A 17,631-nucleotide genomic window follows, 5' to 3' on the forward strand; every position below is an offset into this window, starting at 1 on the left:
TCTAGCGTTATATCAACAAGACAGGTAACTCGAGATGTTACTTACTAATCCTCAAATATTAGCAAAACACAACATATATTGATATAATCGAAATATGCACCTTGTTGATCAATATGAATATTCGAAATTGATTAATTTCGTTACTACTAATTTGCAAAAATCGCAATTCTGTCTCGGTTTGTACATGTTTCTGCCCGCCACGTGAAAATCAAGCATTGAGAACTTCCGTTAACGCGACTGTTTACGGCTCTGGCTACAGGCAGCATGAAGGTCGCGCCTTACGTAGTGGTCACGTGAATCCGTGAAAAGAAACAAACATGGCGCCGCGAAAGTGGGGAAAACTCTGATGTGAGTCTTTCTACACTGACAAATGTTTATTTCATCGTTATTACAAGTAGCCAAGGAGCCCAAACAACACACACAAACAGGGAATTTGATTTAACTTTACGGTTGATTAAACAGAATATCTAAAATATGAATTTTCCTTGCTATTTTTAGGATCTCGTGTTGTCAGTTTGTTTTCTTGTCAACCGATGTACTCGCGCTATGTAAGCTAACTTTAACTGGCGATGTTTCCCCCTAAAGATGTGCTGTCCCGGTCAGCGTATGAATGAATCTGTTTTCAGTCGTTTCCGGCTCCTCGCTCAGCTCTTTCGTTTCAACTGTAACACACAGACTCGAGTAAGTTTGGGGTTAACGCTCGTGCCGTCACATCGGACAGATGAGAGGTAGAGGAGGACCCTCTTCATCATCGGGTAAATACTGCTGCTGAGAGGGCGCTCTGTTGTCATTGGTTAGTCTGAAACCGTGTCATTGAAATCCGAATTTAATCTGCTGCACACTAACTGGTTTATCAGATTTCCAAACTTGAATTCAACTGATTTCACACTTTAAGATCTATTCTCTAGTCACAGTGATGGCATCAGGTTTATCTTAGCTTGGGCTTGGAAACTGCCAATGTATGTATGCATCTAACTCCTTGTTATTTAACATTACGTACAATGTTAGAAATGTTTTTACAATATAAACACAACATATTTTCACTCGCTTATCTCCTCCCCACTGTTCGACAGACTGAGTTGAATTAAGGCCAGATAGCAGATGTTTCAGACTGTAATTTAGTGCACTGAATACATGAGTGGTTGGTTCAAGATACTGGTTGAATCTGTACATGTGTGAACCAATTGAAACGGGTCATGAGAGATTTGTTTTTCTTCTTTTTCAAACCGAAGAGGCTGGTTTTACAACAGCCATGAAATTGGCCGATGCGCCTCAAATCCAGCGTTTGCCGAAAGTAGACCGGGTGAGCTACGTGTGAATGCTTCAGCCCGCTACACTCTCGGCCACAAGGGAAACCAGCAGGACGTTGTAGTGTTGAGTTCTATTTTAAGAGGCTGGATTATGTGGTAACTCTCTAAGCTTTTTTTGTGTCACAGTTTCTCAGGAGCAGACCAGGATGGCTTTGAGGCTCAATGACGCGAGCGATATTCCCTCTGGAAGCCAACTGGTTGAGAAAAACACGCAGGAGGACGAAGCTCTCGATGACCGAGACGACGATGTAAAGAACATTAGCTAGAATCAGCCAAGATAAACACAGGTTGATCTGTGTAGCTCCAGAAGTAACGGCTCACTGAAGCAGCGCCTTGTTGGAGCTCAAGAGACGAGTCATTTAGTTTCCAACCAGTTATTCCCAAACTGTTGCATAATTAAATTGCCACTTGCATGTGTCGTGTATTTAAGAGTAAATTTGACGATTCAGCTGTGGTAATAATTTTAACATAGTTTGTTTACTTTGAATTGAACACAAAGTCGCTTCCCAGTAAACACAGATTTTTTTAAATACAAGACTCCCATGCACTGGAGGAAACGAGAGCACGACGACTCACGCTGGTCGTTTGTTCTTCCAGGACGAGCTCTCGTCGGCACTTCTGTCGCCGGCATCAAGAGAAAAGCGGAAAAGAGAGACGGAAAACAAATCAAAATCCAAAGGTACATAACCGCTTCTCAATAAGTAAAATACCACATCATGTTTTTTATATTTGACTGAAGCAGAGTTTAAAGCTTGATAAAAAGGAAAGCTATCCAAAGCTTAATCCAGACAAATTAAGTCACTGCATTAGTCACATCTGACGCCGATGTCAGTTATATACACAACCCTATCTTTTCAACTTATTGACTTGGTAACATGTCACTGTTGTTCTCAGAGATGAGCGAGGAGGAGATGATGGACCTGGCGCTGCGTCTGAGTGAACAGGAAGCCAGCGTCAACGCGCTCCGAGTCCAGCAAGAGGAAGAGGCCATGATGAAGGCCATCCAGGAGAGCGTGAGTAAAGCTTGTCTTTTTTTAATCATCCTTTCAGGAGGGTTGTAATAAACAACTGTGTAGATGGGATATTGTGAGCCTCAGTAATGATATATATATATGTATGTATATGTATATGTATATATGTATATATATATGTACAGTATATATATATGTATGTATATATATTTATTTATATGTATATATATATATATGTATATATATGTGTGTGTGTATATATGTATGTATATGTATGTATATATATATATACGTATATATATTTATACTGTAAGCCGATTGTGCAAAATATACTATGTTGTCACATCTGTTGCTTGACCTACTTCTATTTTGGATAAATATGTTCGACGGTTTTTAATTACAGTTCCCATCATGCTTTTGTGTATATTGTTGCCATGGAGATTAGTGAACACCGAAGCCCTTTGTGGGTTTTTCTCTCGTAGATGGGCAGCCAGACGGAACCGTGCCCGGCGTCCCAAAGTCGGCAGCTGCTCGCCGGTTCCGAAGCTTCACTCAGCATCTTCTCCCGACGGAAACTCCTGTATGCAAATGGGAAGACGACGTCCGCCATCATTCGGGAAGCAGCGGAGGACGTCTGCACACCAGAGACGGACCTGAACCGAGGTGAGCCAGTGGTGTTGTTGTTTATTATCCTACAGTCTCTTGTGTCGTTCGGCACCAAGTCTGACAACGAAAAACACATTAAAAACAAATATAATGGACGCATTCAATCAGACCAGCAGCTGCTCATAAAATCAAACCGCTGAAATGTCGATGCATTTGAAAACCTGTTGTATTGTCTTCGCAGGAGCAAAAGCAACAGGAGAAGAAAGCAACAACAGGCTGAAAAAGAGGAAGAGGAAGGAAGGAAGTGCTCTGCTGGAGGTGCCCGGCTTGTCGCAGGCTCAGAAAATCTCCTCTCAGGCTTCGGCCTGCAGGTCCGAGTGTCTCCCGGTGCCTCCGGACTCACCGCAGGTTCGTCCCAAGTGATTTCTGTCTTATCTTTCCCCTTCATTGGTCTGGTTTGTTTTCCGTCATTTTGTTATTCAATTCAATATTTAGTCGACAAAGTGTCGGAAAATGCTGCTGGTTCCTAAAAGCCCAAGCAGATGTCTTCAAATCCCGAACCCAAAGATCAACTAGTGTTAGTATTTTCATTATCAACTTCAGGTTGACTCAATATGTCGTCTGTCAGTTTTCCAAAGCCCAATGTGATTTGTTTCTTCTTCTTTTTGCTCAACCAAAGACATTCAGCAAATGTTTTGCCTTTGTCATGAATGTGCTTGACTTATCAACATATTTTGATGAATTTTCTGTAAGTGATTCCAAGATTTTTCAGCCCTTTATTTCATTTGAAATAACAAACATTTTAAGGCAGCAAATCCTAACATTTGTTAGTTTCTTTGTTTGATAAATTAATTAAAGAATTCATCAACTATCAAAATTGTGGCTTTTGAATAATCGTTACAGCAATGGCATTTTATCTGCTGTGATAAAAGTTCATAAAGGGAAAAGTGAACATACTCTGATAAGCATTGGGGAAAAAATAATAATTAATGATTCATATTATTTATATTTTTATTAATTCTTATGAATAAATCAGATGATTAATTCGATATAAAAAATTTAATAATAATATATATGATATACACATATATATATATATATGTATATCATTTAAAAATAATATATATGTATATATATAATATATTATATATACTGTATACACACACATTATTTTGATACTTTTACCAATGTTTTCCTCAAGAGTTGGTAGAGACCAAAAACAGAGCAAATATTGGACTAACATTCTTTAGGTGAGCACAGACGCAACTAATAATTGATAACGTATGTACTTGTCTTCTCCCAACAACGAATCAGAGCTCTGACTCGACCCAGATCGACGACTGTCGGCTCCGTAAATCCCCCGTCTTCCCCTCCACTGACTGCAAAGCCACGGTTCACGTCCCCCGGCTGTGCCAAGACCTCCTGGAGGCCTGCAGGACCTCTGGGTTTGTGGTCTGCTCTCAGGACAGTTTGACCTCCACTCGAAAGTCTCAGACCACTCCAGCCAAGAGTCCCATATTTCCCAAAAGCCCCAAACGCTCCCATAACCTCCCTTTGTCCAAGAGTCTCGTCTTCATAGAGGCCGATCAGGGAGATGACACAGAGACAGACCGGAGTCCCGAGTATTTCAAGAGTCCCGTATTTGGCAGGAATGCTCAGCACGAGATGTCTTCAGGTTCCAGCGAACCCCAAGACGGCGACTGTAACCTCGGGTTCATTTTCTGTTCCGATGAGAGTCTAACCTCCTCTGTGAGGTCCACGTCCTCTCGGCCTAAGAGTCCAGTATTTCCAGAAAGCCCCGGCCTTCCGAAGAACCTCCCGACCCCGGAAAAGTCCCCAACCTGCAAAAGCCCCGTGTTCTCCGAGACTGTCGGGGGACGGAGCGGCGGACGTTGTGCGAGCCCGGTGTTCGGCAGGATTGGAAGACTGCGAAGGTTTCACCGAGACGCCGAGCTCAGGCGTTCAGACAGTGACGGGAATTTATCCACCACCGGGTCTCCGTCTCAGGGTCTGAGGCAGGTGAGTTCAGGCGTCAAACAAAGTGCTCATCTCGTAGGCAGGAGCGTCTTAGAAAGGCCGAAATCTTTGAATTTGAAAATAATATGTGTACTTTTTTTAATCAAAAAAGTCGGATTTAAATATATTTTTCAAGAGATTTGGCCCAAGATGTATACTGAGTGAGACATTTTACGTTATAAAATTAAATGATATATTGACTGCAATTTCTCAGTTTGATATCGGCCGACATTTTTGCCGATGCCAATATTTCCCATCATGCTTTCATGGATTCACGGGCGGAGCTCTGGTCTTATCGAGAAAGCATCACGCTGCTCTGCAACATATTTATTATATTGTAATGAATTCAAGGATGAAAAGTCTGTTTACCTCATTTTCAGCATGATGGCAGTAGACAGCAGTCTGACGCTGCGGTGACATTTCATCAACGCCTTTTTGTTATTATTCTGTTTAAATTGTTATTCTGTTTTTTTTGGTGTTCTTTAAAAATATTATTCTCAATGTAACTTTATGGAGTCTTATTATTATTCATTTTCAATTTCTGGTTGAGTTTTTTTTTATTTTATAGTCAATCTTTCTCAAACATTCAATGTGATTGTCAGACATTGAAGGGGAATTCGTTGCTTTCAGAAATGTTTCAGTATTTTTCTGATCATTTTTATCTTCTTCCCGCTTTTAAAATTAGGACGGCAAGACTGTTAACAATAATGATGGTCATAAGTCATCAAAGTCAGGTCAGTGAAACAAACGCACACACACACACACACACACTGCTCTCTGGGTGTGTCTTTTCCGTCTTAATCTTCACTCGGGGATGATGTGATCAGAACCTGATGGTCAGTGTGTCTCCGGATGTTTTCGGCTCCTAGATGACGCAGACGAGGAGCTCGATCACGTATCCAAAGACTCCTCAGCCAAAGCGGAGCTGACCAGCGATGTGACGCTACTCTTGTCTGACAACGACGACAACGTCACGGTACGGAGGCGTCCTCACTGTCGAGGGCCAGTCAATGAATCAGTCCTGCATCTGGACTGCTTAACATTTATTCTGTAACTATTTTAAGGATCAATACTATGATATTCTATATTCTCAGCCACAAATCCCATAAAAAGATCTTTGCCATAGAGCTCCATTGTTATCGGAATATTATTGATGAGCCACACCCTTGCGTTCTGTTTCTGACTTATTTGTATTGATTATTTTTAAAGGAACCAATGGGCTTGGAACTGAGAGCTTCATTTTGAAAGTATTGAAAGCCGGACTAACACGTTGTTGGTTCCAGTCTGAGGATTTGAACCATCGGAAAATTAAAAATGATTCTTTGTAAAGGGTTGATGTGTAACAAACGCGACTCACTATTGATCTTGTTCCCTAAGAAGCATTGGCTTAAAAACTACAAAGTGATTTGATTTATTTATCCATACAATCAACAGTTCAAATAATTGAAATATATACACTTTCTTGTAAAAAAGTAAATCTTTGATTCCACGTATTATCAGTATTATCCTATATTGGCAATGTGTGTCATCAGCTACACGCCATTATTAGAAGTGTGATAAAAGTGCTGTTTTTTTATCAGGGAAAACCGAAGGCGCTGCCGGTCTTAACGATTCCTCCCCCTGTCTGTTGCAGCCGGTGGGCTCGCCCAGCCCGGTCTTCCCGCAGGAGGCACCCGTTCATCGGGGAGACGGTGAGGATGCATCCCTGAGCCGCGCTGCAGCTTCTCCCGGGACGAACTGCAGGTAGAGAAAACACCAACACCATGAGATCAGAGGCTCTGCATCACATTAACAGGCTCCGACAGTGACGTTGTCCTGAGTTAATCATCGTAGAAAAACTCCAGTAAAGTTTAAGTACTTAAGTAAATGTACTGAGTTACATTCAACAGCTGTGTGCTTGTCTTATCAAAGAGTGAAGGACACATCTTTGCTCACTGTAACTCTCTGTGCGTTTCCACAACGAGGCCGTCTACCTCTTCCACGTCCACCAGCGGACAGCTGCCTTCCACCGCAGAGCGAGGGCCAACCAGCAGTCAGGGATCGGTCAGCAGGGCGTCCGCCCCGCCTGGGGGGCTTGCAGGCGGGCCCACGGTGCACTACTACTGGGGGGTTCCCTTCTGTCCTCGAGGGGTGGACCCGGACGAATACACACAGGTGAAGATCAGTGTCATCTTCAGTGATTAGAACATTGAGCGAACAGTTTTAATGATTGCCGTTATTTATCAAGTAAAGGCGTCCGGTTGATCACATTGCATCTTCTCAAATGCGAGGATTGATGGTCAAGACACGTCCTCTGAGGTCACCTGTAGACATCCACATTGAGTTATTTGATGGTACGAGAGGTAAGAGGCTGCAAATAATCCCCCCCGATCCCGTCTGTCATGGTGGCGCTGGTGTCTTTTGTAACGGCGCCAAAGATCTGGAGCGACTCAAAATGTTTAAATCAAAGCGGGGGGGGGGGGGGGGGGAATGTGGCAGGTTGGAAAGATACAAGTTACGAAGAATGGTTCAAATACATGTGATGGATCTGTGTGTGCGTTTAACAAGTAGTGCACAATAAAAATGGTTGTGTACCTTAATTTATTATTTCAACTTAATACATTTCAGTTTATTTTGTGGATTAAATAGTTGGATAGCTCAAAATGGTCATTGATAGATTAATTGAAAGTGAAAAATTTGCAATAGCCGTCTTTGGTAAATTTAAATTAGCTCGAAATATTAATACAAAATGCAGAAAATTCTCAAACATCTAGAGATATTGCAAGAGCGTCGCTTTTGCACTTGGCTGATGTGAAGAAGTAAAATGCAACGGTGAAAAGCGGCTTGGCGAGTTAATCCAAATGAAGCATGTGACTTAAACTGAAGAGCTGAAAACATCAGATCGGTGTGCGTTGACGAGAATGAAGCCTTCGCACATGAAACGATTACAAATGTCATCTGTCCATCATGCTTCCCACCGGTTGAGCTCTGACCACAGCTCTTTAATGACCTCATCTGAGAGGCGGCTCCACCAGCTGTTTAACTATCTGTACTGCATACGACCGCAGTGGATGGAAAACGCACATCGATTCACATTTTAATTTGCAGATTTATCTTTTATCAAGCATGTTATTCACTCAATATGACACACATCACACATGCAATCAAATTGTATACATTTGCCATCTAATTCTTCCTTTTCTCTTGCGACGCTCTTCCCATCCATCGCGTCAGGTGATCCTGGGTCACATGGAGTTGTACGAGAAGAGTCTGAAGCAGGCTCAGAGGGGTCTGCTCAGGAAGGCCGAGTGGGGGGAGGCCGTCCTGCCACAGCCGGAGGTACAATGATGATTTCACAATTAGGTCTCCAACGAATATTTATGGACATTGCACACATTTTTTATTTTCCAATGACGCCTCTACAGGAAGTGGATTGATCTTCATATGATAGGCTGATGTCTAATTAGAGTTAATGTACATATCTAGAGGTTAATGGACCAGAGCTAACTGCTCAGGCCTGTCGTGGCCTGGAGTATTCATATCAAAATATTATTTAAGTAAAAATATCAAAGTATTATCAGCTAAATGTACTTAAAGTATCAGAGAAAAAGTACTTGTTTTTACTGTGACCGATACATTTTATAGGACATTATTAGATTGTTCATACGGATGCATCAATGTTTAGCTGACACACACACACAAGTGACTTCATAATCGGCTCAATTATATTTTCACACTATAAAAAGTTGTCTGCTATATTAATGCTCTGAATGATGTAGAAATATATATTTGTATTTATAGTGACAAGACATTACATACAACAGCAGCCCCACTCAACAGCCTCCCACAACCAGGGGAGAAAGCAATAAGAGGAATGGAAATTTAAAAAATCAAAGAGATTGACGTAAATTGATGAATAAATCAGAAAGTTCCCATGTGTTGAGGCACAAGCAGGAGAAGTGGGAAAGGGAGACCTTTCTTTCTAATGGCCAGCAGGAGGCAGCGTCTCCGGTTGCAACAGGAAATCCGATTGTATAGAAGCCTATGACAAAGTGACCCCACCTCTCCCTCGGAAAACATTGTAAACATGAGTTTATGGTCTCTCTCTAGTTTCAAGTCTTTTTTAATACAGCATGATGTCATTTCATAAATGATGGTCAGTTTAGAGTCCAATAGAGCGTAAAGCAGGGTATGCATTCAGGGGCTTTAGTGATTGACAGGATGCCACCGCGCTAATGTCCAGTCTGAGAGTTCTCCGCGGCTTTGACTCGAACCCTTTATGAATTTCCTCGAAATATAATTGTAACATTTGGTAAAAATGCCTTTTTAGAGCTTGGTTGTGCTGAGCTCCGCCCTCTCGCGTCACGTTTGGTTCCAAAAAATACAAGATTGCATAAGAAGTCAATATTGATATGATATATATGTTATGAACACTATTGAAATCTCACTTCTCTTGTCTTTGTCTATGTTTTTCCTTCCTGCTGTGATCTGAAGACACTAATGAGCGTAACATTGACAACAACAAAGCTGTTGTGTCTGATGGTTGAACCAGTTCATCATGAGTCATTCACAAGCTTCATGTGTTCTCCCTAGAAGTCCCCTTCACCGGAGTCGCCTGCTGAGTCCCCTCCACAGCTTGTTCTTCGAAGGTAACGCACTTTACTGGCTATTGCTACCACGGCATTCTGTCGCGTTCGCATCCTGTTAGCCCTCACGGTCACACAGGGGCAAACGGTAAGGCAGCGAGGTGGCTCTTCAGTCTCAAACCACAAAGTTAGTCCTCAAAGAAGAAATAGATCTGCAGTGAAGTCAGGAATAGAAACACGGTGTCCTAATGATGTAATTATGTGTGTCCTTATGCGCTATTTTGATTGTGGGTGTACATTGAATCAATGTACTTTCTGTTTTGTGAAAACAAATAAACTTATGCAGGATCTGTGCTGATGGATTTTCAACAACTTATAAACTTTAAAACAATGTTTTGCCCATTTCACAAATCAGGAGGACAAGTAAGATTAAATGTTACACATACACACTTCAAATAAATTCCCAATAAAAAAAAAAAGGGTCAGACAATGAATTAAAAAGATAAATACTCAATGAAATAAATCACTTTTTTATATCAGCTGTGAGCAGCTCAACCAGTTTTTCTGCTGCTGCATTCTGGGTAAATACTGATCATCTAAACACAACTGATGAATGTCGTGGTTATATTTGGCATGAAGTCATTTTGAGTCCTCCTGATAGCGTTAACAGTGTACACATACTTTGTCTGCAGTAACAGTAATGTCTGTCTTCCACCACGTGTCACTAGTTAATCATTATTATACTTTTAGTAAATAGGACTGAACTACTAACCTGACACGGCTGTTTTATTTATTTATTTATTTCAACACGTTTTCAGGCGTGGCATCAGACTGAGAAGCAAAAATGTGTCCGAGGCAACGGATACACTTTCGGTCGAGGCAGAGGAGGATGAAGAAGACCAGAAGGATGAAGAGGAGGAAAGAAAGGGCAAAGGAGAAGAGAAGAAGGATGGAGAAGAAGAAGGACAGGCGGATACTGATGACTGTGTGGTTTGCCCAGGTACTGGATTGTTGTGGTGAAATGTATTTATGTTATGTAATGTGTCAACGGGCCTTTTAAAGCAAAGAGTTCTGTTTTGTAAATTTGTCACAACAGAAACTCAACTGAGCGACGACGACAGGACGCAAGATCTGCTGATGGCGCCTGACGCAGGAGCAGAGGTGAGTTTAAATACTCGACTCTGTAGATTATGAAGTTTATGAGGATGTTAAATTCAGTTTGAAGCGTCACAGTTTGGGCGGAATGTTACAAAGACACGACGCCTGCAGACCGGCGGCGTTTAAACATGAAGAAACTGGTCAGATCCGTAAAAGACGTCGTAAAGAATACACTCAACTGTCCTTTATAATAATAATAACAATAATAATAATGATAATAATAACAATAATAATAATAATAGTGATGATAATAATAACACTAATAATAATAATAACTTTATTTATATAGCACCTTTAAAAAGAAAGTTTACCAAGTGCTCTACAGAGAATCAAGGCAAAACAAATAGAATGGTTAAATACATATATATACTTAAAATAATTTATTAAATAAAAATAAAAAACAGACAAACTAAATAAAGGACGACATTACTTAAAAGCTGATCTATAAAAATGGGTTTTAAGAAGTGATCTAAACGAAGTTACTGATTCTGCTTGAGTGTGTACTTTATAGTGTCTTTAACTTTACTTTAGATCGATGGTAATAAAAACAAAAATGAGACATTCAGAAACCTCAAAAAGTGGAATCATGCTTCACATGAACGACAGCAGACCGGCAGACGGCTTCGCTTTCTACGGCATGTCTTTCAAGGATCAGACGTCCAGGAACACGTGTCACTACAACACCGTAGAAGACCACGTGGAACACCAGCTGTTTGACCACTTCCTCCTCTTTCAGTTTGCCAGTAAAAAGAGTCCAGAGCCGCCGGAGGTGGAGATGATCCTGCAAGTCGATTCTCCAGCCGGGGCCGAGGAGGAGGAAGAGATGGAGGTGGATGGTAAGGCTGCACGCTGAAGGCCTGCATACACCAGGTGGACATTTTTGTCGTGTGATTAATTTGAACTCCATAATGTGTTTTCAAACTGTGGTTTTGGTCGCCAGTACTTTCACGCAAAAAGAAGAAGACAGGGTCATATTTTCTTTGCTTTTGCAACATAAGTAATAACACGAGTAATACCAGGAGTAGTACCACAAGTAGTACCACGAGTAGTACTACGAGTAATACCACAAGTAGTACCACGAGTAAGTGCCATTCAATTGCCACTGAAGTCCTAGTCTGTTTTTATTTAAGATATAGTCGAAAAAGATGTGTTGTTATTTTCCGGGGGAAGACGTAGAGACTTCCTGATGTCAGTGGGAAGCTCGTTCCACCAATGAGGAGCCAGGACGGCAGACAGTCTGGATTGTGTCGAGTGATTAGCTCGATGTGTGTGTGTGTGTGTGTGTGAGGTCAGTCCAGATGCTCCAAACAACCAAAGGGCCGGAGCTGTTTGCTCACATTTCACTTTACAGAGATGGAAATCAGTTTTAAATAATGTATCTGCGCCTGCGTCACGTTTTTTTCCGCCGCAGTGAACAGAAAGACGGAGGGGAGCGTCCCAGTCGGCAGCCGGGATGTTGGAAGAGAACACGTGCGAGAAGAGAGGATCGAGGAAGACGAGGCCGATCCAGATGTGGAGGAGATCAAGGATCCAGGGCTTCAACGGCTGACGTCTCCCGAACGGCAGCCGGCGGCCCTCCTTCATCGCCGCGAGAGCAAAGTGGACTGTCCCATGTGTCAGGGCTCCTACCCGGCGATGGAGATCGAGAGGCACGCCGCGTACTGCGACGGAGAGGTGGCCGTGGTGGAGGAGAGGAGACCCGAGAAAGTCTGCTTCCAAGGTGACCGAAACACTTGATGCTGCCAGGTTTGATGTGGTCTTTTCTTATTGTCGTCTTAAAGAATAGCAAAATATCCAAAACAAAGAAACATTCATAGCGATATCTGTTTAACAACTACTTGCTCCTCTCTTAACCACGCCTGACTTGATGTCTTAGGATTTTTTTGGGGTGGTCAACGAAAAGGAACATTATTTATTTTAATTCAATTCAATTCAGTTTATTTTATATCGCCCAATATCCCAAATCATGAATTTGCCTCAGAGGGCTTTACAACCTGTACACATACGACATCCTTGACCTTTGACCTCACATCGGATCAGGAAAAACTCCCAAAGAATAGAGAAAAAAAAACATCCATGTGTACTCCTATAGAACTCAACTGAATACTTACAGAGAAATGCAAAAAACCTCTTAGTAATAATTAATGTAATTTAAATACATTGTCATGCCTGAAACTGTCATCTTTGTTAAACTCTGTTTGATTATTGTGTTGCTGGTTTAAAATACTTCCACCTGTTCACTGTATAGTGTCATTGAAGCCTCGGAGGAAGAGAACGAGGAGAGCGGAGGCGACCGCTGAGGAGGCGTATGAACCCCCCAACACGGGCAAGTGAGTCGGTCTGACCCGTCAGGGGTTCACGGAACAGCTCCGGGTTTTCACACACGCTCTTTTTTTGTTTTTGTTTTTTAGTATTTTAAATCCAGTTCAATGTTCCGCAGGAATCAAGAGAAATGTTACATCTGTCAGAAATCCGTTCCCCTGAGGGACTACAGCCGACACACAGAGCTCTGCATCCAGCGGCAGGCGTCAAAGACGGCAGCAGTAAGCCTCACACACCGACACACCCATCGTAAAACACACAACGTTAACATCTTCTCGCACAAGGTTGAAGATGAGTAGAATTGAAACTGAAAAAAGGGTGACTAGACCCGTTCCACATTCATTTTTGTATGTGTTGGATTTGATCTGTTGATGACGAAACATAATGCATTTTTATATATTTACATTTCTGACCTTCCAGAAGGGAAATCTGCTCTCGGCTCTGGAGCAAACGGAGGGCAGAGATTCGGGTGAGTCTGAAACCGGAAAGACGCCGGTGGGAACATCTGGACTCACCTCCACAGTTTAGATGGAGCTCAGACCCGACGCTGAGCTGATGTTCTGGTGGAGCCCTGATGTTCTCCTCCTTGTATCACAAGTTTATCTGCCAGAGCTGAAACTATTTGCCAATTATTCAATCAACAGAAAAATAATTATCAATCAAAATCAACTATCTTGGGTAATGAAGATTCTCTTTTTTGATCCTCTAAAATAGTAGTACTAATATATTATATACTATTCTTATTCTTATTATAATATTCTTATTATTATTATACTATTACATAATAATATAATAGTACCGCTTTTCTTTAATATATGTTATTCAAAGTTGAAGTTTTTAAAGGTCGATTAAGGAAAACAAGCAATAGGAAGACATTGGGGTTCAACTGGCATTTTTCATTGTTTTTTTGCAATTTTATAGACACAATGATGAATAAATGCATAATTATTTTATTAATTAACAATAAATGTGTAAATATATTTGTTTTGCAGCCTCAAACTAAATGATCAGCAGTAAATATTCACATTTTGACTGATTTGTTGTTCTGTGTTCGCAGAGGCCGGGCCGTCTGGATCCAAACTCCACGCGGGGTAAAGACGTCTGAGAAACGCTGTGACTTTATGATCTGAGTTACAATATTCATTTATCTTTGTGGACATTCTGATCCAGAATCTCTCCGTGACCTCAGTCAGCATCGGGAGGACAGTGTGCATTGAACCGTGTCTTGTGAATCAGGTTACAAAGACTTTTAATAAGTATATAAGAGTAGTTTAAACTACGTGGGAACAAAATTCTCAACATTTTAAACTGGCGAAAAGAAGTTTTATGTAATTTTATAATTGAATACTTTTGACCTTTTTTGCGTGACGATCAGATCAAAGTTAGAAGAGATCAGACGTTATGATATCGCTGCAAATGAACAGAGCAAAAGACAACTATTTAATTAATATATAATACGTACCCGGTCGATTTCAACACAAACAGCAGGGCACATTTACGTTTATTAAATATTTAAATGGTGACTTCCAGGCCAATTCTTTTCTTCTTTACAGGTGAAACGTTCCAGTTTGGACACATTTGTTCCGTTCTGCTTTAACGAGCCTGGATTTCTTGTGTTCTTCGTTCGCCTTTAGAGACGTCATCGATCTGCGGGATGACGACGATGATGATGAGGAGGAGGAGGAGGAGGCGGGGGGCGGCGTTTCATCACTCAGGAACAACAGCTCTCCCATCAGAGCCTTCACTCCCATCTCCGAGGCCACCGGCTGCCTCGTCGACTTCAAAAAACAGCAGCAAGCCAAGACGCTGCGTCAAAGACGAAGATGAGGACGGCCTCCTGCAGACCGCTAGTGGTGATGATGATGATGGTGATGATGACGGACAGTCCCGGAAACCAGAGCCTTAACTAAAGACCCCAACAGGTTGGACGTGACACTGCCGTTACAAAAAGAGACTCTTTTTAAACTCAACACCTTTCCAATGTCACATATTTATGCAGGTAAACAACAACAAATTGACCACTTGAATGGTCAAAATCTGACGATTTATTCAAAGGAGCCTTATTCCAACTCTCTTTGTGCCACGACATGTTTGTATGTGTTTAAAGGGGTTTCAGACGACCTCTTTATGTCTTGAAACATTTCCTTCATGTTACTTCAGTCCCGTGTCAAATCCAATTCCTACTAACGGCGTGTTACCGGCCTTCACCCTGACATATGAGAAGTTATCGTTTGGAGTCCCGCCAATCAGAAGCAGCCACTTAGCTCTCAAATATCTCCACTCGTATTGGATGGATTGCCATGAAACTTTGTAAAGATATTCATGTTCTCCACAAGATGAATCCTACTCGATGCTCTGATGTTTCACCTCGGGCCCCCGGCAGGTCAGCACTCTTAAGTTTAGAAAAGGAAATGCCGCACCATGCCAAATATTGCCAATGTCCGCATGTAAATGTGTTAAATCATCGTCATGGTAATGTAAAATGTTAAATGCACCGCGCTAACTGTACACGTGTTCACATGCTGGCTTTTGTTACGCTAATGTTGAGCTAATGCCGATATTATAAGCTAAGTGTCGCCTCTGAAAGACATCTGATTGGTGGACAAACAACCAGCCAATCAGAACTGTGTCGGCTGATGTCATCTTCCTCCGCCGCAGCCAGAAGAAAAATGGCAACAATTGTTGAATTATAGCCGATTACTCGCATTTATTTTCATTATGGATTCATCCGCAGATTATCTTTTTTATTAATCAATTATTTGGTTTGTCTGGAGAGAAAAAAAATGGTAGGAAATATAACGAGTCGTCATTTCGAGCTCTAAATGACATCTTCGAATCCAACCAAAAGGTCCAAAACCCAAATATTTTTGGATGAAGAAGAGCGAGCAGAGAATTCATTCATCCTCATTTCAGGAGATGGAACCTGGGAAAGTGTCCTGAGAGGATCGATTTGATCAGTTGATGAGTCCACTCATCATATGTGTGTGTATGAGAGGCAATTTAGAGAAGTTATTCCTCCAGTCAACATCCTGCACACTGACGTCTGCCACCGCAGAGATGATGAGCGTTGGTTATGAAGATTGCGACATGGCCTTTTTTTCTGGCGCCGCCCTCAGGACAAACACTTTTTACTTTTATTTAGAGCTAATAATTACAAAGTTGTCCCTCCACTTCACAGTTTTTTTTGTTTCTAGTCTGCTACTGAGCACTTGAGATCAAACAGAAGAGGAACGACCGAGAGAAAAGGAAATCAGTTTGTTCCATGTATGTTTTTAAAGTACCTAAAAATACCAGATTTGATGCAATCAGTTTGTCTGTTGACATTTGTTACCCCATGAAATGGGATTTAAAGCCACTTCCTGTCAGAGCGCATCTGTTAACCAGAGGGAACTGGACGGAAGTCCAATTAAGTTGAAGCCTGAAAACACATAAGTTCTCAGTTTAAATCAGAAACTTCTCGGTGATGGAAGCAAACGTCACCGTAACATTTTTGTTGTTGTTTTTTGGGGGGAAATCAATCGATCAAGCAGCTCAAACTCGTCGTCCTGTGAAATCATTTCTCTCTCTGCTCCGAGTAGTTTATTTAGTCTGCTTCCTCTTCTCCCTGCACCATCTTTATCACCCCGAAATATGAACTTGATGGAGATCCACGTTGCTTGTTGTTCTTTCTTTTCTTTTTTTTTATACCTTGAATACTGTATCAGCACTTTAGAGTGGCATTAGTAGAAGTCCGCCCACTGTAACCCACGGTAACGCGTGTCGGGTCACTGGAGGAGGAGACACACCGGGGGACGCTCCGGGATGTTTTTCAGTGGGTGAAACTATTTGCTTTTTTTTTTCTCCTTTATGTCCCTTGAGAAGAAAAGAAAAAAACTAATCACAAAAACAGTTTGTCTCATCCTTTTGTGTGCAACGGGCGGCCGTCGTTACATTTCACTTGAGTTCTGTTGCAACCCGGCGGCGGGGCGACTGTTTGGACTGTTTGGTTGCACAAGTCTCTGTCACAATGTTCGGGTGCACCACCTCGGGGTGGAGGCTCAGGAGGTCTCATTGTTACGAAGTGGAGTTCAAATGAAAGATGAAAAGCTGTTTGAGGGTGAAGTTAAAACACATATTGTCTGTCTAGACTTCAGGACCAAAGTACACACACACACACACACACACACACACCAGTATGTGATTGTGCAACATGTAATTCTGTCAACATGTTAAGAGCAGTGGTGGAGAAGTTTTGAGATCCTTAAATTCAAGTAAAAGTACTAATATCACACTGTTGAAGTCCTGCATTGACAATGTAACCTCAGTAAAAGTATGTACAGTATAAAATATGTACTTTTATTTGTGACGGATATATAATAATAATAATAATCATTCATCTTATATAGCGCTTCTCTAGATACCCGAAGTCATATAGGATCATACATCATAATCATTAGATTTTTATTACTCGTAAAATCTGTATTTCTCTGTTGTAGTTCGTTGAGGTGGAAATCATTTTATATTAACTCGTGATCTTTTAGATGCAGAGTGGCTCCACAGATGTCTGTCTCCATCAATCAACACGAGAGTGGCGCTTTACTTTGTGCTCGTTTTTTAAAACAATTTTTAAGGAATTTGCTTCAAACTAAATATGATTGGGACGTAAACTCGGCTGATAGCTTTAAGAATCACGTTCACCTGAAC

At 41.5% G+C, this 17,631-nt stretch overlaps 1 protein-coding gene across 4 annotated transcripts; it reads left to right on the plus strand.

Annotated features, from left to right (window-relative positions):
* The first annotated feature begins 277 nt into the window (after positions 1 to 277).
* On the plus strand, positions 278 to 17,286 carry uimc1 (ubiquitin interaction motif containing 1). Of its 4 annotated transcripts, none has more exons than XM_056411329.1 (24): positions 278 to 348; positions 676 to 793; positions 1,233 to 1,303; positions 1,437 to 1,558; positions 1,908 to 1,989; positions 2,205 to 2,323; positions 2,764 to 2,944; positions 3,129 to 3,295; positions 4,202 to 4,906; positions 5,589 to 5,637; positions 5,773 to 5,879; positions 6,537 to 6,646; positions 6,868 to 7,057; positions 8,117 to 8,221; positions 9,476 to 9,531; positions 10,287 to 10,468; positions 10,565 to 10,629; positions 11,363 to 11,462; positions 12,038 to 12,346; positions 12,875 to 12,956; positions 13,067 to 13,169; positions 13,360 to 13,417; positions 14,006 to 14,039; positions 14,583 to 17,286. In XM_056411329.1, exons 4-24 carry the CDS (start codon positions 1,457 to 1,459, stop codon positions 14,773 to 14,775), a joined length of 3,099 nt encoding a protein of 1,032 aa, XP_056267304.1. In that variant the 5' UTR covers positions 278 to 348; positions 676 to 793; positions 1,233 to 1,303; positions 1,437 to 1,456; the 3' UTR covers positions 14,776 to 17,286. The 4 variants fall into 4 exon arrangements, with proteins under 4 accessions (XP_056267304.1, XP_056267303.1, XP_056267306.1 ...); XM_056411328.1 differs by having other exon boundaries at positions 676 to 755; XM_056411331.1 differs by having other exon boundaries at positions 676 to 755; positions 13,369 to 13,417.
* Positions 17,287 to 17,631: the final 345 nt, after the last annotated feature.

The sequence above is a fragment of the Pseudoliparis swirei genome, chromosome 3 (assembly GCF_029220125.1).
Source record: "Pseudoliparis swirei isolate HS2019 ecotype Mariana Trench chromosome 3, NWPU_hadal_v1, whole genome shotgun sequence".
NCBI lineage: Eukaryota > Metazoa > Chordata > Actinopteri > Perciformes > Liparidae > Pseudoliparis > Pseudoliparis swirei.